Source organism: Oryx dammah, unplaced genomic scaffold, assembly GCF_014754425.2.
Source record: "Oryx dammah isolate SB20612 unplaced genomic scaffold, SCBI_Odam_1.1 HiC_scaffold_5, whole genome shotgun sequence".
Taxonomy (NCBI): domain Eukaryota; kingdom Metazoa; phylum Chordata; class Mammalia; order Artiodactyla; family Bovidae; genus Oryx; species Oryx dammah.
In genome coordinates, this window is record NW_024070189.1 from 16447486 (window position 1) to 16470414 (window position 22929).

The 22929-nt window shown below is 34.5% G+C and overlaps 1 protein-coding gene across 1 annotated transcript in view; it reads right to left on the bottom strand.

Moving 5' to 3' along the window:
- Positions 1–5718: 5718 nt before the first annotated feature.
- SLF1 (SMC5-SMC6 complex localization factor 1) overlaps positions 5719–22929 on the bottom strand; it is a 74569-nt gene continuing 57358 nt past the window's right edge. The window contains exons 15-21 of the mRNA XM_040241516.1: positions 22331–22478; positions 15600–15745; positions 14531–14694; positions 13607–13740; positions 11599–11691; positions 11014–11196; positions 5719–8348 (exon numbers count right to left, since the gene is read on the bottom strand). Of these exons, the coding sequence (XP_040097450.1) occupies positions 7867–8348; positions 11014–11196; positions 11599–11691; positions 13607–13740; positions 14531–14694; positions 15600–15745; positions 22331–22478 (1350 nt within the window). The 3' untranslated portion in view covers positions 5719–7866. The remainder of the gene's footprint in view (positions 8349–11013; positions 11197–11598; positions 11692–13606; positions 13741–14530; positions 14695–15599; positions 15746–22330; positions 22479–22929) is intronic.

Sequence of the window (22929 nt, forward strand, 5' to 3'; positions counted from 1 at the left end):
AGACAGGTTTTTTCTTTTAATGTATATGTTAGTTGTGTCTCCAAATATCACTGAAAAATTATATGACTCCACTTAAAAAAAGTTAACAAAATGGCACTGCTCTTTTGCTTTCCTCTATTTGACGTTACTAGATTAAGCCGAAAGCTCTATTTGTATTAAGGAAAACAGAAATAGGTAAGTAGCTGTGCCGAAGTGTTTTCAGTTTGTAGCAAAAATAAAACTGCAACATAACTGTCCCCTGCTATAGATTCTTCAATGGTCTTTTAAAAGTGAAAAAGAATGACCAACCTGAGAATCGATGAAAGTGAAAGTGAAGTCGCTCAGTCATGCCTGACTCTGCGACCCCATGGACAGTAGCCTGCACCAAGCTCCTCCATCCATGGGATTTTTCAGGCAAGAGTACTGGAGTCGGTTGCCATTTCCTTCTCCAGGGAATCTTCCTGATGCAGGGATCGAACCCAAGTCTCCCGAATTGTAGACAGACGCTTTATTGTCTGAGCCACTGCTTATTCCTAAAAAACCAACCACCTCTTATTTTCTCAGGAATAAATAAATGGATCTGAGGAGACCTGGCTAAGTGAGGTTGTTCCTGCTACTAGTGAGGCAAGATGGTCATACTAGGCTCAGCTAGTATTCTAGCTAGCTTGCCTCTTTTCTCCAAGCAAGAATACTGGAGTGGGTTGCCATGCCCTCCTCCAGGGGATCTTCCCAACAAAGGGATCGAACCCAGGCCTCAAGCTTGCAGGCAGATTCTTTACTGTCTGAGCCATGAGGGAAGCTTGTTTTGGACAAAGCAAACTTCAAATGACACAAGTCAACTTGAGGCATTTTATTTTGCCGGAGTTCAAATGGTAAATTTAGGGGAAATGCTAAATGCATAGAGAAAGGTACAGCCGTGGCCCCAACCACTCTTGACTACTAGAAACACATTTGAGACAACAGTCAAGACTAACTATAGAGACAGCTGGACCTTAGCAGAGAGGTGAGGCAGAGGAGATGCCAAGATTTGTTCCAAGTTCAGAGATCTTCTTTTAATAAAGTCACTCAGAAAGCTGGAAAGCTTCTAACTAAACTCTGTATCATTTTCTCAAAACATTCTTCCTCCGGTACTTTTAAAAGTAACACTTTTAAAGTCAATATCTGTGTGTAACATGTCATAGTGAAACCATGGAAAACAATTTATTGATGTCAAGAACTAATAAACTCTCCAACCTTACACAATAGTATACCTACCCCTTAGCTTTGTCCTGGAACTCTTGCAAACTTCAGATTTCACTAATACAGAGACTGGGTAAACCACAGGAAGGTCTCTGAAGCACATGGTAACCCACTCAGAAAAGTAAAATACTATGTACGTGTAAAGAAGTATTAATAGTTTTATTGAAAATCAATCAATCAATGTGGTATTCCATTTTGTTTGAAATTGCTGAACATTAGTTTTTAAATTTCCCTACAGGATGAAAAAAAAGCATTTTCAGATATAATAGAGAAAAAATTTTGGGAGGATATCCCAGAACGTACAGCACTTGACAATTTAACCAGGAATCAAGCATACTAAATTTTATAGTGTGAATTACCATGTACATACCATTCCTGTGGCACTATGATGCTAGTACAGAGAACACACATGTCCTTGGATCTCCCAATGACTGTGACAACAACACAAGCAGGTGAGAAATGTACCCAAAAAGACAGTGATGTGATACTCCCCCGTGTACTATAACTATGATGTAGGTATACAATGTAGTTAAAATACTGTATTTTGAATTGCACTACTTAAAACAGTAGCTTACGAGAAGTCATTTTCCTCACCCTCACGGAAGAGATGAAAAATAACATGCTTTTGTGGCAAGACATTTTCAGAATTCTCTCAATAGACAACTGACTGCTTACATCTGAATTTATGTTGTAAATAGTATGTATTTAGAAGGGAACTTCTTCCAGATCTATGATAGTAAAAGACAACAATTATCAATTTAATCACACAGTACTGAACTCCCTTTAAAGAAATTAAAGATTTGTGCATTCGTGCTCAGTTGTGTCCAAGTCTTTGCGACCCCATAGACTGGAGCCCGCCAGGCTCCTCTGTTCATGGGATTACCCAGGCAAGAATACTGGAGCGGGTTGCCATTTCCTCCTCCAGGGGATCTTCCCGACCCAGGAAGGGAACCTGTGTCTCCAGCATCTTCTGCATTGTAGGTGAATTCTTTTACCATCTGAGCTACTTGGGAAGCCCAATTAAAGGTACAACTTTTGATAAATTTAGCCATCATTTAATCTTACAGCTTCTCCCTGCTTTTTGGTGTACAATCTGGGGAAAAAAAAAAATCAGAACAAGTAACTAAAATCAGAAAAGGCTAATAAAGAAGATATGCTAACATGACTCCACAAGGTATTATTAAATGATGTTTAATCTTTAGCAATTCAGGAATCCTTCTCAACAGTAAAGACTCCACTCAACATGGTAAGGCTACTGCTTTGAAGAGGCTCAACAGAAGACAGAAGCAGCATATCAGTAAAATAAGACAGATTCACTTTCAAAGGAAGGGCATATAGTCCGAGAGTACTGAGATCTACATTAGGTGATACGAAGCTTAATTATATCCTTACCTTGAAGAAAACTGGCATATTTAAAAAATGCACTTTATATTAAAAAAATTCAGTAGATGCTAATTTAAATAAGACCACTTTAGAAAAATTTCAAGACTGATTCTTATTTATATTAGGAGCATTACTTAAAAAAATACACTGGCTACTAGTATTACAGACAAATATAAATCATGTTACAGGGAAACTTGGAGAAGTGAAAAAGAAATATTCAAAATTCTCTCAATAAATATAACCACTATTAGCAATGATGACTTGCTTACAATCTTTTCCCCTCTGTAATTTTACTTAGAGGAAGCCAATACAGAATTGTAAAATAAAATTAAAAATAAAAAATTAAAAAAAAAAAATAAAAACAACATTTAAGTAGTTTCTATTTTTTTTTAAAGGACTAAAATTAGTTCATAAAAAGGAGTTAACAGGAACAAGTTAAACCACTTTTTAGAAATGGTTTTAACCTCTCAAGTTTATATTCTCCGTATGAACTTAAATTAGTATTTTTATTATTTATTTTTGACTGAATTTTTAACTAAAAGACTCATCACACACTATCTTGATCCTTGGTTTTCTGAACATCATTCAAAATTTACAAAGACAGTTTATTCCTGAGATTAGTAGATCTGTCTGCTCTTTTTTCTGACTTTATACCTTCACTACATTCTCAATATATTAAACATCATCTAGAAATCTGTACCCTCTTTAAACCACAATGATTCCCAAACATTTCCCTCCTTATCACTTTGCCAACTTTTCATCTTTACAATTCTTCTAAGTTTTCAATAAAGATCTTTAAAATGCATATTTTAATATTATCAAATTTTACCCACTGCTGTATAATTCTATCTTTGTGTTGTAAAAAAAGAAACAATTCAAAACAGGAGAAAAAAATCCATTTTTAGGATGAAGTCAGATAACCAAGGCATATATTCCTTAAAACAAAAACAAAAAGCTATTACAGATCAAACCATTCTGGTCATTAGAAAAATTTATCAGTGTCATGGCAAAAACCATGGCTGACCTAACCTTTAAGTTGAGAAGTATTGACAACAAACTAAATTCTTTTTATCTGTCACCACTTTAAGATTAATGATTTTTTTTCAACATGACTATTTCATTTGAGGACAGAAGAATGTAAAGTCATTGAAAATTTTAGTTCATCTGCTATTAAGATAAATGATAGTATAATAGGTGTAAATTCAAAGCTGGATTCCAGACTTTCAGTTCAATGCAGCTTACCTGCTGGAAGTCCTAAGCACTTAAAAAAAAAAAAAAAACAACTTCCATTCTTTGGTAAAACTAAATCATATGCTCCAATATAGTCATTCTCTATTAATGTTTAATGCCCATTATGCATTACTGTTCACTTGATCTAATTTAGATACTTTTGAAAAGAAGATTAGATTTACCAAATTGGGGTTCAACAGTCTGAAAAGACTTGCGGACCATGGTAAAAAGAAAGCCAAAATCTGGAGAAAATGTTTCATTTGTAATTGAAGACAGCTCTTTATAGACATTTGAATAAGGAACTTAATTTTTTTGGTCTATGTTCACAGCAATATTACACATTACAAATTAAATATATAAAAATAGTAAATACTTTATTAGGATATAGTTTTTATAATAACTGACCACTGATTGATTGGAAAATATCCTCTTTTAAAAATAATTTAATAGAATGTCCCCCCTCCCCTGAGAAATTCACATAAATTCATGTGTCTTGGAGAAAAAGCTGCTTGGTACTTTTACAAACTGGGAAACATGAATTAAATATATTTTGGATATTCTCAAAGATTAGGATTTACTTAAGATAACTTTTTTGAACATCTAACAATCAACAGTGTTAAAACTATCTTGATTGTTTCCTTCAAAAGGTCTTCATTTAGTGGGATTTGTAGTACCCTAAAAGATATATGCTTAAAACCTAACAATACCACAGTCTTTTCTAATTTATAGTCTAATAGTCCTCTGAATCAGAGGAAATACCAAAGTGTATCATCCTACCACAATTCCTTTTAACCTACAAAGTGAATTTTTTGACAGCATAATTTGATTTCCAAGAAATAAGCTATTCAATGTCTTCAGTTTTGATATCACCAGGCACAGTATAATTCCAATAATGCCACCACTGACTCAATCCACATTTGCTATAAAAACAATTATCATTCTGAAGTTTGCAAGCTCCACGTCAGCAAGAGGTGCGACTGGTGTGGAAGCTACGTGATAAGCGCCTGAGGGAAAGAGTGCCTCACGTCACTCAAAGATGACCCCTTCCTACTGATTAAGGAGCAACAGTGACAGGCTCTCATCAAGTTCATCACTTAACTGGAAAGGTGTGTAAATGCATATGGATTACACATTCCACCAATAATTTTTTCATGCAAAGGTATTAATTTAACTTTCTATAAAAGAACAAACAAAAGTGGCAAACATTTCTTAGTGTTTAAATAAAGTATCCTAGCATTAATGCATTTGCGTTTACCTAGGGGAATGAGTACTGGGTTTCATTAATATTGCAAAAGCAAACACATCACATTCTATTCGCTCTAAAATTGGTAAAGTCATAATACTCATTAAAGGATTAAACGATCAGACCCTTGTAATGTTCACATTTAAAAATGAAAAGAGAATACCAATTACTGCAAATTTAAGAAGTTAATTTTCTTCAACAGGCTATACAGAAGACAGTAAAACTGGACTTACCTTCCTAGAATGTAAGCTTTCCCTCTGGTATTGTAGTCGGCCCCTGTCAAGCATACCACCTGGTACATAGTAGGTGTTCAAGAAACTATGAATTCAAAATACTGATTAATTTAGCATTTGATTTAATGAGGACAAATGTCTTTCTGGTTATTGTGGAGTTAATGAAATGACAGAAAAAGGTATATACTTGGAAAATTTATTTATGCATAGGAAAATTAAGAATAAGCTAGAACACTTCATAGTCCCTTCCTAAAAAGCTGATGGTGAATATTCTAAAATCTTTTATATTCCAAATACCTGTGGGGATTATGCATTGAGAAAGCTGAATCTTAACAGCTCAGAAATCTCCTTCCAAGCTTTATTTATATTGTAATAAAGGCTTTCATAGGCTTTTTTAAAAAAAAAAAAAAAAAACAACTCCATTGAACTATGATATGAAATCTGGCAGAGTACAATGAAGAATAATGTTACTCAGCTTTCTATTCGGCTGCTGCAACTTTGAAATACCTACAAGTGAAAAGTCAGGGGTCAGAAAGTCTATAAATTTTTTCTATTAAAATTTCCACTTTCTTTATATCTAAAATAAATTTGAGGCAATTATGTTTTCTAAAACAAAACATTTAAGAGGTAATATGGAAAATACAGTTTATTACTGCAGGCTTAAATTCATATATATTTACCAGTATTATTAACTAGGCCACAAAACACTAATCTATTTGCCAAGTTATACTTCTAAAGAAGTACAAAGTGCAATGATACCTTCTTGAGGTAGAGACCTGGCAGTTTAGTGTTAAATATTTCATGTCAACATGACTTGTAGAAATTGGCAGACAGAACAGTTATGAAATATTAATACTAACTGCAACTAAATGAATATTTCTTGTGAACATTTAATTTAGAAAACTACTTTTTCTTAGCAGCACAAAACCCTAACTCATGATGGTGATTATCTCATTAACTTAGAATTATTAGCAACTTAATAAATTACTATCTAAATGATTTGTTGTAACTAAAAAGAGGAGTTAAAATAATAAAATACAAAGTAACATTAAGTGCCATATAAGGTGATAGGCTAGTAATTCTATCGTGACCAAGATACCTGGTGTTATTTCCATATGACAGGTGTAACAACCAAAATTCAGAAAGGAACTTGCTTAATAAGAAATTACACAAGAACTTGAAACTATGTTTGTCTGATGTCAAACGCTATATTTTTAAGTTTATATTCATTTATCAAGCAAATGTTATTCCACATGCCTTCACAAGTAAGTGATGCAAAGTTGCTTTTCTTCAGAATCAGAAACTTCTTATGCATCATCTGGGAAAGCACTTAACTCTAAAAGCATTATAATGTGCCTTAGTCTCTGCTACATCATGTTTTCTCTGATATTTTGGCAGTTCTGTGTCACATCTGAAGGCTAACTAAAAACTATTTTTTACAGTGGGTGTAAGAAATTACTGATTTTAAAATGTAGAAAAAAAACGATTTTTATTCAGAGGTGATATACTAATGTAGCAATTTTCAGCTTAAGACTATAAACCTAGTAATAAAACTTGCAGCATTTGTATCCTGCTAAAATATCTATTTCCAAAATAAAACTAAAGAGTGCTTCTTTAACAGATTATAATAACTGTTGTGAGATCATCACTTTAGTTACATAAAATCTAAATGGAAGTTCTAATTGTTTTTTTCCAGCTGTATCACAATGTAACTTATTCCCACTCGTGAAGCAACTCCAGTTTCAAAAGTAATTATTATCCATACTCTTTTTTAGTTTTACTATAAATCAGTGTTAGGAAAAACTGCAAAATGAAACATTACTACTCTGTAAATTCATACTGGACAGTTAAGATTTTAGATAATCTCAAATCCATTACTTTGTTGCCATTTATGATCTTAATAATTAAAACGTTATAAAGCAGATTATTTTACTTAGAGAAGTGGTTACATGGAGTAGAAACACACTTTGTATAGGAACTGCTAAAATAAAATAGATCAAGGGATCAAATTATCAAACTTTGCACGTTTACTACATTTAAAAACCAAAAGAATATATTATTGTGAACTCTGAAATGTTTATTTTAGAAACAGGTAAAACTAAAATAAGTATTTTATTCCAACAGCCTACAGAGAAGAAACAGGAAGCTACATGTTTATAGGTGCATATTTGCATAAATAGTCTCATCATGATTCTAAGACCCAAAACACCTAAAATAGAGAACATTACATTTTGATTTAAAAAAATATTTAAATTAAAATTTTTTACATGTACAATATAAATAAATAACTTTTAAACCAAAAAATAATAAAGAGTAATAAAAGCAATGTATTCCAAACAAAACTATTTTTTACTTTTGAGTTAAATTCTACACACTGGAAAAAGAAGCCTATACTACAACTTTGCATAAGTTCTTTAAGTGCTTTTAAAATTAGCAAGGTTGCAAATTCTGTCAATAAATAAATGCAATTAACATGGGTTAATAAGCAATGAAGTCTCTGATAAGATGACAAAGCAAGCTGAGCAGGTTTAAAAAGCTGACCCCTATTTTTTGGCATCATCATGAAATCTCTGTGACCGACCTACACATTACTTCCAATGTCACCAATAAGGCCTCAGTGTGTACTCCAGGACACACTTTTACATTCTCAGGCAGTTCCTTCAGAGTATTTGGGAGCTTCTGCAATGTCTTTATATTTCTAGCATAAAGATCCAATAACCAGTCAGTATGAGCACTAGTGGTTTCCTTATAATTCTGACAAGCTATAAGCAGCTCACTTAGATGAGTTAATCCTTTGAAAGCTAAGAAGGACTCTGAAGACAAACCAAAAATTGAACAAAAATTTAGTAACATCCTACTAAGTAAAAATGAGCCAAATTCAAGCTGCTGGTGGTAAAAATGTTTTTCTGCTTGTGCATGAAAGTTCTCCACTGTATCTTCTATTTTTGTGATAGCAAATAGTTCTTCCTTGATTTGAGATGATACCACATAATCCAAGGGCAATTCCCCCTTAGAGTTCCTCTGCTGTAGAAGCACTGGGCCTGTGAAAAAGAAAATACAAAATGTTAAGCATAAAACATTTTGGCAGCTTAACAGCCATATTTTCTCTTTTTTCCCCAAAGCCACCCAGGGCTCAGGTTACAGTCATATTTTGCAGTAATTCATATTGATATAATTACCTAGCTATATATACTAACTGCCTAATAAAGGTGCTTTAGGGGAAAAAAAAAACACCTAGCCAATTGCCTAATGAGGTTTGCCTAAAAGTATATGACTTAGTTCAATAAATAACATATATGGTGTTTTATATATATATACACATATATATAAAACTTTGATAAAACTTTATAAATTGTCATCTTGAAATAACAATATCAGTGTTCCTGGGGGAATTAACAAAATACATTTATCTTAAATTCTGTATGAGAGTCTTAAAGATATTTCATAATACCACCAAGAGGAAAAAGTACTGCCGCCCCCTTCCATTGCTAATTGGTGATAGCAGCAGTGCAGACTGTAAAACTTTGCCCAGAGACAGAACACATTTTCTATTACCCTTGCTTATGTTCAGTTTTTAGTAAAGGTAACTGATTCACAAAAAGTAAATATTAAATGCTCTGGGACAAACTCAGATTTCATTTCACCTATGCTAGTTAAACCCATCTAACCATCTACTTAAGACTTCCCTGGTGGCTCAACTTACAAAGTACTGAAGACAGAATTTATCCCTTGTGTAGTAAAAGATGATATGGGAGGGGCAAAATAACAGTGACTCAGTATTTGGTCACACTGTAAAGAATAGGAGTACTTTGTACCTCTGCCAATCAAGTTCTGTAATTAAAGCGTCTGCCTCCAATGCGGGAGACCCGGGTTCGATCCCTGGGTAGGGAAGATCCCCTGGAGAAGGAAATGGCAACCCACTCCAGTATTCTTGCCTGGAGAAAACCAAGGACTGAGGAGCCTGGTGGGCTGTAGTCCACGGGGTCGCAAAGAGTCGGACATGACTGAGTGACTTTACTTTACTTTACTTGCCATACAAATGTTACAAGGAATGCAAAGGTTTGAGTACTAGCAGACATAATCAGAAGATTCTACCTTACAACACAGATCTCATCAGATCACAGTTGCTTAATCTCTTCATGATGAATCTGACTGGACCCCAAGATACCACAAGTAAACAAAGTTTTTAAAAACATAAATAAATTTTTAAAATTATTGCTCTCAAGAAAGACTAAGCAACTCACAACAAAGAGATAACATAGTTTCTATAGTGATCATATCAAACCATTCGATAGGTCCAAACTCAGATTATAACTAAGGCAACGACAAGTCTATATGATTGCCAAAGGGCCTTGATAAATCAAAGTACAAGTAGATTTCCCTCTCTTAGGATAAAGAACTCATCTGTGTACTATTCTTCACCAAAGGTGCTAAAACAATTCACACTGGTTAATATAATGCCGCCTTCTTCTGAAAAATTGGACTTAATGAAACAAAGGTTTTATATCACTTAGACCATTTAAGCAAAGCCAAATACTGGCTTGGTATGTCACATTCATGGTTAGGCAGAAAAATAAAACATTTCAGAGATAGAACAGTATGGTTCTGTAACCATATAATACTAAAAAAAGTGTTAAGAACTGAAAAATATATTGATTATGAAATGGTATAAGTAAAAGAGACACACAAAGGCCTTTAGGGGGCAGGAGAAGACTATAAATAACCGAATACACCGAACTACCATGATATAGATAGAGCCTTCCTTAGACAAATGAGAGCTAGATATAGCTATATAGTAAAGAGATATCTAAATAAACTATATACTATTTATTTTCATCCAGAATCAAACAGCTTTAGCTACTGGACAAATAGTACAATAGTATTTTTAATGCAAATAAAAGTAACAGGAAATTTATACAAATCTGCCTGATAAGCTTATAATCACTTTTCCTTTGTTTTTCCTTTTAAAAGTTTTTCCAAGTCAGTTTTGAACATTTTGATATAAAATTTATATTATTTAGTTCAGATATAAGAAGACTATCATTGAACTAGGGGGCTCGGGAAGGGTATGGAAAGCAGAGATCAGAAAAGAAATCAGCAGAAATCAGTAGGTGAATATTGAGCTCAAGTTACTTCTATCACAAACCCCTACACAACAGTTATCACCATTTGGCAATTCTCCTACTTAACTGACTATAAAATGTGAATGAAGAAAAGGTATTCTAGGATATCTTTTTTTGTAGTATGTAAAGAAATGGCTCATTAAAGAAAAAGAAGAATCACGTTAGCAGTTATATACAGGAAGTGAAATAAGAATGAAATATCCAAGTACTTACAAATGAAGATTTACATATATACTTATTAATAAGCTTTCAGAAATAGCTGGTTTATAGATAGTCCATACTTTTAAGTAAAAGGATTAACAGTAAAAACCAACATACCCAATTCAAAATATATTCTCGTAACAAAGGTAAACAGGTTTAATTTTATGACACAAGAAATAAATCGTTTTATCAAAAGGCTTTTATCCTTACTAAATAAAAGGTGCTTATATGCTAGCAGACTTTTCATGTTTACTTTTCATTAAAATGTAATAAAGGGATCTTTACTTATAGATCTTAAAATATAAAATGCTTTCTACCTCTGAGGGATTCATCAAAAAAACTGGATAATTTATCATAACCCGCTTAGCATAAATGCACTCACCCCCATGCTGGAGCAGCAGCTTGCCAATTTCTACATGTCCGTTTGACAGCGCATCATGCAAAGGAGTCACCCCGTCCACTTGAGTGAGCAGATCTACCTCTGGACAACGTTGCAAAATTTCCTGGACACACACTGTGTTGCCATAGTTACAGGCTTCATGCAAAGGCGTCCAGCCAGCATTGTCTAAATTAGAAATCAAGGCAAATTTTTAAACGGCAAAAGTACGACTTTCGGTAGTTAAGTACTGAAATTCTACTTCCCTTATCAGTGTGACTTCATAAAAGTGCCTTATATACAAACAGAATGCTTTGATATAAATGCCTAGGGGTATAATATTTCCACTTATAAAAAATAAAAGACAAACTATTTTAAAATGTTGATGGTGGGGTATGTCACAATATAGATGCCAAAAATGACTGTGCACTCTTCTACATCAGTATGTGATGAATTTCCTGGTTTGCTAACAACAATACTTTGAAGATGTTAGGTAAATATACTTAAGTGATTTTTAGTAATGATGAAATTAAACTATTTAATATCACAAATATAAAACACTGAATTAGACAACAAAGATTTAGAACTTACCTTTAACATTGATGTCTATTCCTGGCATAGAGAGAAGAAGAATCAATCTCTCCACTTGGTTATTTATGCAAGCTCTATGGAGGGCTGTTTCTCCTGCCATAAAAAATTAATAGATTATTCCAGAGAAGACAAGATATCAACTAAAGAAAATAATCAAAGGGCATGAACTAGGAGATCTGGCCCCATGCCAGAAAATTATTTATTGAGTTTCCTTTTGACTGGTTTAAACATCTTTCACATTAGGAAAAAAAAAAAAGAAGGGGGAGGGAACCCCATCCTCTTTATAGAGCCTCTCTGTCAGCAATTCAGCAATGAAATTCTGCAAAAGGTTTAACACAGGCATTGTCTCCTCCTAGTTCAAGGTTTAAAGCTTCAATCCTGCTATAAAACCCCCAAATGATCAGAGAACACCAAAAATACTGGGTTTTACAGCAATAAAAGTTTAGAATGCAATTGCCCTCTCTTAAATTTATTCATGAACCTACGTTAAATGTATGGCTCTTTTTTATACAGCATTGATAGCTTAATTCAAATGAATGTTTCTGGCTAAGCACGAGTGCCTCTACACACTCAAGTGTAATTCAGAACTTCAAATCCATTAACAGATGGTTTGCTGCTTCTCAATAGGCTGTCTGGCTTGGCTACAGCAGCACAGAGAAGGAGAAATGGGGGAATCTTAATATAAACACACACACACACACACGCATGCATGCACACACATGCAAAAAAAAAAAATCCTTGGTACCATTTAAAGCTGAACAAGAATGAAAAATAGAATGATAAAGTCTTTCTCAGGGTGGTGGTGGTGGTGTGCAATTAGTGTCTATGGCTTAAAACTGTCTATATCCCTCTCTGTTGTAAACAAGATTAATAAGATACAAGTAATGATCTGATGTAAGGGGGATTAAAAAAATATTAACTGATTGCTTTGAAAATTAAATACATACTGAATCAAACTCTTTCTTGCTATAAAATACTAAGCAGCACATTTTCCCAGTGTTCAGTTTTTACAGATTATTCCTACAACTTCTACTAAAACATTTCTTTTAAAGGCAGGGAAAAGCTTTTGAAGTTTTCCCTTACTATTTCTCAATTCTCTTCCTCCCTCCCAGTTCCTTCTGCTGTTCAGCCTAAAGTCATTCATATTCATTTTATTTTCTGACACAATCAACAAAGAAAAAGGACACCTTTGTGAAGTTAATATCTGAGTTCACATTTAATACATTTTTCATATTCTGAGGCAAACGGGCAGTTGTTTTACATTTGTGATATGCTATTATGAACTTATGCCATGTAGAAATGTTATGAAAGCTTGATACCATAATGATAACATTTGTATTAAAAACATAATATAGGTCATAAACAAGTGACTTAGCAATTTACTTTGGCTGGATATAGACTCTTGGAAGGTACCATAATTTTGAGTTAAAGGGGTACCTAAGTTAAAGAAGTGCTCAAGTGAATTATTATAACGCTATTCTTGTTACTCCATCCCTTTAGGTACTTAGGTTCCAGTATAGTTAGAACCAAAAGCCAAGCACATTTCATAGTCTGGGCTCAATGCCTGGAAGAAAAGAGTCCATATGCTTAACACAGCTATGTAACATAGCCTACTTCTCATTCTTTGTTCACAAAACGTCTAGAACTGAAAGAGATGAAGACTGAATTATACTTTCAAATCACAAGACACTGATCTTAAGCAGCACAGGTTGAGGTGGAATAGAAAAGTAAGGCAGGCAAGTCTGGAATGAGCTCAACATGAGCTACACAGTGTTTAATATTTGAAAAGGCAGGTGGAGAAAAGGGAGGAATACTCTATTACACCAGGTATTAAACATTTTTTTTGTATAAATGGCAGTTCAAAAAATAATATGCTCTCCAAGAAGGTATTTTCCTGGACCTCGTCCAATATTTAAGGTGAAGTATTCATCAAGGCCAGTGTATAAAACTTGCAAATACTGACTACAACCACACAAAGTTCCTAGCATAAATTAAATATTTGGAATACCTTTTAAATTAGTCTTGTGAAAATTTATCTTTGTAACTAAAGAGGGACAATTCTCCTTGGAACATGACAATTCTCCTTCTGACTTCTTTTTCAATCTTTTTAATGATGAGGAACATTTAGCAAGATTCAGTTCTCTGAAAAGAAAGAAAGACATAAGGAAAGCTTGTTTCTCACAAAAGCATGGCAGCACAAATTATATGGTGAGTTAAAAAAAAAAATCTAGCATTCTTTTAGTTTAAATCCCATTATTCATTCAAATATTTACTGCTTTCTATTTTTATATTTATTTCAACTGTATAGGAACAAATTTTAATGCATTAAATTTCACTGTATTAACTTTGCACCCCCAACTGACAACCAAAAAGTTTATGAATACTGAATGTCAGATAAAGAAGTTGAGACCAAGTAAACCATATTTGGCAGAGACTAAAGCAAAATGCTAATAAGATCAAAATTCAGGCCCCTACTTCCCATTCTTATTTTCATATTCTAATCCTATCCTCTTCTTCCCAAAGATTTCAAGTTTTCTGAATTTTGCATGGCATACTTTGAGAGGAGGTTTCTCATTTGGGAAGGCTATTAAAACAATTCAGAGTATCTCACATGACCATGCATTCTGAAGTCCTGTCTTTACTATACATAAGTAGTATTTTAAATTACAGGGAAAAAAATTGTGTGGAACAATATTTTGATGAAGAGTTTTACTTCTTTTAGAAAAGAATCTATTTTTTAATAGAAAGAAAGCATGAACATTTGAATTAAAGAAAGCGAAAATGTTGATCATGTGCACTCATAGGTCTAAAACTGAGTTTTCCGCTTCTCAGCATAATTCAGACAACATCTTAGACAACCATACGGTTCAAGAAATGCCTAAGAAGAGCTGTACTTGAAAACAAAGCCGAGCTGGTATACAACATCACTTACGGTATCTCTGGCAGCCCTTCACCTTGCTTCTGTTTAGCACCATTCAGCATTATTAAGGCCCTCTGAGATTCAAAGCAAGGCCACGGTCCAATTTTCTTTGGTTTCTGCATCTTTCTAGTCCCACGCACACCAGTTTTCCCCAAAGCTGGCAAGTAGGAATATACCTGTTGCAAAATAATATTATATTGCTTTCTCAACTACAAAAACCTGGAAACAGTTAAGAGAAATTACCTGATTCATTTCACCATTAAATGTAGTTGTATTTTCTTCATTTCATCAATATGGTTGCCTCCCTATGTCATTTGAACATGCTAAAATATTAAGAAAGCTGCTAGTTCCATGTTATTATGTCAATATGACATACACAAGAAGAAAATTACTTTCTTAAAAATAATTTTTTTCAAACTCAAATTTGATGTTCATTTAGGAAAGCTTCTGATAAGTCTCATGCCCAACTTTTTACAATTAATTTGCCTATTTTTAGTATTTATGGTTTACATACAACTGGCATTTTGTCATTTCCATCTTGGTAATGCATTCCTTTAACAGAAAAGAAGTCTGAGATAAATGAAATAAGGAGTGCAAAAGTCATTAAAGACAAGGATTGTTGCAAACAGTATTTCCCCAACTTGACCAATTAACAAGTATATTTCTCATTTGTTGAAGAAACTGCTGGAAATAATAAATATCAATAATAGCTAAAGATAGCCAAGATAAAACTCTTTATATGTGTGTAACTTTGGAGTCATTTGCAAATTTTACTTTTTAAATACCATTAAATACTATGTAGAATTTTTTTTGAATCACAGTCTTTCCAAAATAACAATATTAGGTACTGTGGCAAGTGATACAAAGATTCTTGTATAATTTTTCTGTTATCAATTCTTAATTATTCTCAAGTAATTAAAATTTTATTAGATTTTGAGGTAGAAAACTACCTGCTTTTATATATATTTGAAAGATGATTAATATGCTCTGTACAATTATCAGAATAACTAAGAATATTTTAAAACAAATGTATAAATTTACTTCTTAAAAATTAAAAGAACTAAAATAGAGTGGTGCTTACCATTTTCTGAAGAGAAAGTGGCTCAGAAGAAACACTAATGGAATTCTGTAAACACAACTTTTTAAAGACTGCCTCTGCAACAAACATTTGAAGCCAGGAGGAGGAAAAGGAAGAAATAAAAATCTCTAAGTCCTGTGAAGAAAAGTCTGTAGAAAACAAAAGAAGTAAATATAGTTATTGCTACACATTATAAAATTTCTTTCTATAGACTATTTCCTCCATGGACTTTATTCATTCAAATGATGATTTCTACACCAGTAAGATTCACCCACAAAACTTTAAACCATGAAAAATAGATAATATTCCAATTCCTTGGTCTCCAAGAGAAATTTTTTTTAATGGCATATGTTCTCACATTTGAAACAACCATTACTTTTTATTATTTTAAATAAAAGGCTGGAAATTTTATATATATACACATGAATGGAGAGATGATATATGAATAGACAGTTAGACATGGGTTTTTATCACTATACTTTCCAATTAATGTTAAAGATCTCTTCCCACAACTAGGCTGTGTATAGAAAACCGGAACTTGGTTTTTAAGTAGGCACATTTAATTTGCATTGATTAGTCTTGAGCTGATAGGAAGACATTTTTCCTCCAACCACATCCACAAACCCTATCATTGCAGAGAAGGATGAAAGATAAAGAAGAGAAGCAATGTAAGACACCCTTTCATGGATCACAGCCTGGTCCTGGAGAAGGGGCTTAACTAAATTAGGCCATGGGCTATGCCAGGCAGGGTTACCCAAGATGGATAGGCACAGCGAAGAGTGAGAAACATGGTCCAATGGAGGAGGAAACAGCAACCCCCTCCAGTACTCTTGCTATGAGAACCCCATGAACAGTATGAAAAGTCAAAAAGACATGACACCAGAAGATGAGCCCCCAAGGTGGGAAGGGGTCCAATATGCTACTAAAGAAGAGCAGAGGGCAATTACAATAGCTCCAAAAAGAAGGAAGTGACTGGGCCAAAGCAGAAACAATGGTCAGTTATGGATGTGTCTGGTGCTGAAAGTAAAATCCGATGCAATAAAGAACAATATTGGATAGGAGGAATATTACGTCCATGAATCAATGTAAATTGGACATGGCCAAGCAGGAGATAGCAAGATTGAACATCGACATCTTAGGCATCCATGAACTAAAATGGATGGGAATGGGCAAATTTAATTCAGATGACCATTATATCTACAACTATGGGCAAGAATCCATTAGAAAAAATCGACTAGCCCTCATAGTCAACAAAAGAATCCGAAAAGCAGTACATGGGTGAAACCTCAAAAACGATAGAATGAAGTACTAATCCCATTTCTGGGGCAAACCATCCAACATCACAGTAATTAATCCAAGCCTATGCCCCAACCACTGATGCTGAAGAAGCGGAAGCTGTAGGTTCTATGAAGACCTACAACATTTTCTAGAACTTACGTCAAAAAAAGATGTCCTCTTCATCACAGGCGACTAGAATGCAAAAGTAGGAAATCAAGAGATAACTAGAGTGATAGGCAACTTTGGCCTTGGAGTACAAAATGAAGCAGGGCAAAGGCTAAGAGTTTTGTCAAGAGAACACAGGGTCATAGTAAACACCCTTTTCCAACAACCCAAGAGACAACTCTACCCATGGACATCAACAGATAGTCAATACTGAAATCAGATTGATTAGGTCTTTTGCAGCTGAAGATGGGGAAACTCTATACAGTAGCAAAAACAAGATCTAGGGCTGACTGTGGACGTGGAAGAAGATAGTGGAGGAGTAAGATGGGGAGATCGCCAGCTTCCCTACAAATACATCAAAAACTCATGAAGATATGGAATAACTACAAAGCAACCTCTAGACGATAGCAGAAGACCTCAGGCCTCCAGGGGGATAGGCTAAGCTCCCCGAAATGAGAACGCAGGCACAAGTCACCCCTAACAAGAAATCAACACAAACCACTCACCAACCTTTCCCTCCAAGGGCAAAAACAAAAAGGAAGAAGGAATACAACCCTAAAGCATGGGGAAAGGAGACCTCAAGTGGGGCAAGTTAGAAAAAAAAAAAAAAAACATGAAAAGACCTAGAGCTGACTGTGACTCAGATCCTGAGTTCCTTATCACAAAATTCAGGCTTAAATTGAAGAAAGTGGGGAAAACCACTAGCCTTTCAGTTATGTCCTAAATCAGATCCCTTATGATATTACAGTGGAGGTGACAAGTAGATTCAAGGGATTAGATATGGTAGACAGAGTGCCTGAAGTATGGAGGTTTGCAACACTGTACAGAAGTCAGTGACCAAAACCATCCCAGAGAAAAAGAAACGCAAAAAGACAAAGTGGTTGTCTGAAGAGGCGTAACAAAATAGCTGAGGAAACAACAGAAGGAAAAAACAATTCAAGATGACAAAAAGGAGAAATAAGGCAGCAACAGAGGAAAACAATAGAATGGGAAAGACTATAGATCTCTTCAAGAAAACTGGAGATATCAAGGGAACATTTCATGCAAGGATGGGCAGGTATAAAGGGCAGAAATGGAAAGGACCTAACAGAAGCAAAAAAATTAAGAAGAGGTAGCAAGAATACACAGAAGAACTATACAAAAAAGGTCTTAATGACCCAGACAACCATGATGGTGTGGTCACTCACCCAGAGCTGGACATCCTGGAGTGTGAAGTCAAGTGGATCTTAGAAAGCATTACTATGAACAAAGCTAGTGGAGGTGACAGAATTCTAGCTGAGCTATTTTAAATTCTAAAAGATGATGCTGTGAAAGTGCCGCACTCAATGTGTCAGCAAATTTGGAAAACTCAGCAGTGGCCACAGGACTGGAAAAGGTCAATTTTTCATTCCAATCCCAAAGAAGGGCAATGCCAAAGAATGTTCAAGCCACTGCACAATCGCACTCACTTCACATGGTAGCAAGGTAATGCTCTAAATCCTTCAAGCTAGGCTTCAAAATATGTGAACTGAGAACTTCCAGATGTACAAATTGGATTTAGAAAAGGCAGAGGAACCAGAGATCAAATTGACAGCATTCACTGAATCATGGAGAAAGCAATGGAGTTCCAGAAAAAATGTCTGCTTCACTGACTATGCGGAAGGCCTTTGACTGTGTGGATCATAACAAACTGTGGAAAATTCTTAAAAAGATGGCAATACGAGACCACCTTACCTGTCTCCTGAGAAGCCTGTATGCAGGTCAAGAAGCAACAGTTTGAACTGGACATGGAATGACTGGTTCAAGACTGAGAAGGAGTATGACAAGTCTGCATATTGCTGCTCTGCTTATTTAACTTGAATGCAGAGTACATCAAGGGAAATGTCAGACTGTGTAATCAAAAGCTGGAATCAAGATTGCCGGGAGAAATATCAATAACCTCAGATATGCAGATGACACCACCCTTATGGCAGAAAGTGAAGAAGAACTAAAGAGCCTCTTGATGAAAGTGAAAAAGGAGAGTAAAAAGTTGGCTTAGAGCTCAACATTCAGAAAACTAAGATCATGGCATCCAGTCTCATCACTTCATGGCAAATAGATGGTACAACAATGGAAACAGTGACAGACTTTATTTTCTTGGGTTCCAAAATCATTGTGGATGGTGACTGTATCATGAAATTAAAACATGTCTGCTCCTTGAAAGGAAAGCTGTGACAAACCTAGATGGCGTATTAAAAAGCAAAGACATCACTTTGCCAAAAAAGGCCCATATAGTCAAAGTGATGGTTTCTCCAGTAGTCATGTAGAGATGTGAGTGTTGGACCATAAATGAAGCAGAGCACCGAAGAACTGATGCTTTTTGAGTTGTGGTGCTAGAAAAGGCTCGAGAGTCTCCTGGACACCAAGGAGATCAAACCAGTCAATTCTAAAGATCAACCCTGATCACTGACTAGAAGGACTAATCCTGAAGCTCCAATACTTTGGCCACCTGGTGGGCAGAGTTGACTCATTGGAAAAGACCCTGATGCTGGGAAAGACTGAAGGCAAAAGAAGGGGGAGGCAGAGGATGAGATGGCTAGATAGCACCACTGACTCAATGGACATGAATTTGAGCAAACACCAGGAGATAGCGGAGGACAGGGAAGCCTGGCGTGCTGCAGTCTATGGAGTGGCAAAGAGTTAGACATGACTTAGCAACTGAACAAGGAAATGATTCTCCATCAAAATACTGACCCAAAGGACATTATTAGAATACCCAGATTCACTTGTAAGGTTTAAGTGAATTATTCTACAAGCTCTATAATAAACAATTTAGTTTCACATATTAGTTGTAGAAAAGCTACTGCTCTTAAGGAACAATCATTTACTTTTCTCTCCTGACAAAGGCTTAAAATCAACATGTAGTAACAAAAATTTAGGAGATATTAATTTAAACCATTTTTAGATATATATATTTTTAAAACTGCCCATCTATGGCTTAATTGGAAGCCTAAGAAACCAACTGTGTGTGCTTTGAAAAGGGGAAGGAAAGGCTTAAACACACACTTCAAACAGGAATACAATTTAATCTCTTGTAGTTTTAAATATTAGTGATCAAACATAACTGAGAGCAAAGTAATCAGTCTGTTCACAGGATTACAATGGTAACATTAAAGTCTACTTTCAGCTGAAGTCAGTTACCGGCTCAAATATGTTAGGTTTAAATTTGTCTTCTGAAAACTGGTAGTAACAGTGGGTAACAATGCTTGCTTTAAAGTTAAGGGACATTTGATTATGAGTAAGGAAAGCATTAAAGTTGATTCATAACACGCAGCAGAATTCTGTTAATACAAGGTTCATTATTTCATGCATTTGGTTAAACTGTAAGATAAGTTGTATCTCGCTAGAGGTAACCAATACACACTGGAAACAATGCATATAAATATACTGATACTCTGTTAAGGCACTGCTAATCCTCCAACTCAAACAAGCTTCATTATGGAATGAAAACAGGGAATCCTTTTAGCTGAATGTTTAGTTCCCATGCTAGCAAATAATGCCAGAATTCTGTTTCTAAAATGGAAAGAAGAAAAAAAAAACCCCACACACACTATCTAGTAGGAATGGTGGGAAAGAAATGATAAGAAAGGATTCTGAAGGAAGATTGAATTTGAGCTAAGAAATGTTAAAAAGTCATGGAACAAAGGACAGCTGCTTCACAAAAGGAACAGTAATCACCCCTCAGCTCAATGAAAAAGAAAGAAAAAAAGAAGATAAAATGCTTTAGATAAAAATCTTCTAACTTCAGTAGTATAAAGAGAGACCTCTCTTTGCAGAGGGCATCATTGAATAAATCCTGAACCCAGTTACAGCCTGGATTCCTATTCTAGAATCTCTGTTCGAAGTATTAAAGTGATTGACAGCATATTCAAGAACTTTTTCTTTTATATAAAACTAAGATGCAATGAAACACATTGTGCAACAAAAGAGAATACTTACTTAGCAGTCTAAAATATTTTTATGTATATAAAAATCACCTTTTATATTTGAAAGCTATAACAGTTCACTTGGTTTAAAATATGTTCATTTTAGAAATTTAGGAAAGAAGAGAGAAAGGGGGAGAGGAAGGAAATGGATCATAGGGCACTACTCTGGCTTTGAAGAGTAAGAACATACCTAGTGTGGATAACATTATAATAGGCTTGTATGGGGGCAGATGGTTACTAGATTTATAGTAGTGGTGATCATTTCTTAACACATACAAACGTCCAACAATGTAGTATACCTGAAACTAAGGTAATGCTGTATGTCAACTATATGAAAAAAAGGAATAATAAAAAAGAATGTAAAAAAGTCTTACAGAAGCCTCCCTTAACTCTGGAGACCCAGAAGAGTTAGGAACAACCTTCATGGGCTTCTCTGGTGGCTCAGACAGTAAAGAATTCATCTGCAATGCACGAGTCCAGGGTTTAATCCCTGGGTTGGGAAGATCCCCTTTAAAGGGAATGGCTACCCACTCCAGTATTCTTGCCTGGAGAATTCCATGAACAGAGAAGGGTGGGCTAGTCCATGGTGTCGTAGAGAGTCAGACATGATTGACCTACTGATACACATACATACAAAACATAAAGTAAGCATGTGAAAATGGGTTCTGTCATCATATTGCTTAAATAATATTCCTATTACTTTAGGGGGAACTTTACAGTCAGATAATACAGGGAGGAGGAAGAGTGAGAAAGTTATACACACATATCACTTTTATTTGTTTCATCCATGCTAATTCGTTAGATCATCAGACTCAGTGGAAAAGAAGCAGTGGCAGCTTTTGGTTATAATAAGAAAAATTATACAGTAATATGTACATGGGGGAAATGTTTTAACCAGTAATATAAGCTCAAGTTAATACAACTGGCTTTCTATACCATAGTAAGTATTCTGACCTAATGATTTTCATTTTTAATAATGTTAAGTATTCATGCAGGATGAGACCAGGAAACTGTTCATATGGCACAGATAACATCACAGAGAGATAATGCTTCCTAGTTGAATGATTAGAAGTATTAAATGTATTAAAAATAGTTTTTACCACATGAGATTCTAAAACACCAAACAAGAAAAAAAAGGTAAATCTAAAATAAATTGATTTTAAATGTTTAAATATTTACTTTTATGAGGTAGTTTAATTTTTAGTTGTAGAATTAAGAAAAAATGATGAATATTATCTACAAATATATAATACTTTATTTCCAGGTACTATTTTCCATGCTATAATATCAAATTTTATAAAATCATGACGTGTTTGAGTAAGACTCACACAACACAGACATACTTACCATCACATGAAAGGGAAACATAACTTCCTAAGTCATCAGACATGTGTCGCATCACGTTTCTACCCATATTAAGACCAAGGACAATCCAATAATCTATTGCTGCTCCAAGAATTCCAGTCAATAAGTAAGCTAGTTCATGTCTGAAGACCTAACATTAAGATAGAAAAATATTACTAAAACATATTGAAAGGTATCATTTCTATTATTTTGAATACTTGCTGAGGCGAAATATAGCTATTTAAAAAAATGGGGCATGCTAATGCTAAAAAGTTATTGAACTCTAGCAAATTAACTCCCTCTTTTCATTCTTTCCATCTCCTTTTTTCCTTCCTTCCTCCCCTGATCTATGTTTACACATAAATCTATATCTATACAACAAAATAGTTAATAACATTTACAGCTATCATATATGGATAGCTTGAAACAAATTATTAAAATAACTTCATCCAATTGTATCCAGTGCTTTAGATGGGAAATAATTCTATTAAAACAATGAAGAAGTATTAGGCTTCTGTGGATTTCTGTTTACAAGAACATATGACTATAAAAAAGAGAGAAATTTAGTCACCTCTACTGTTTATATATAAAATTAACCTTTA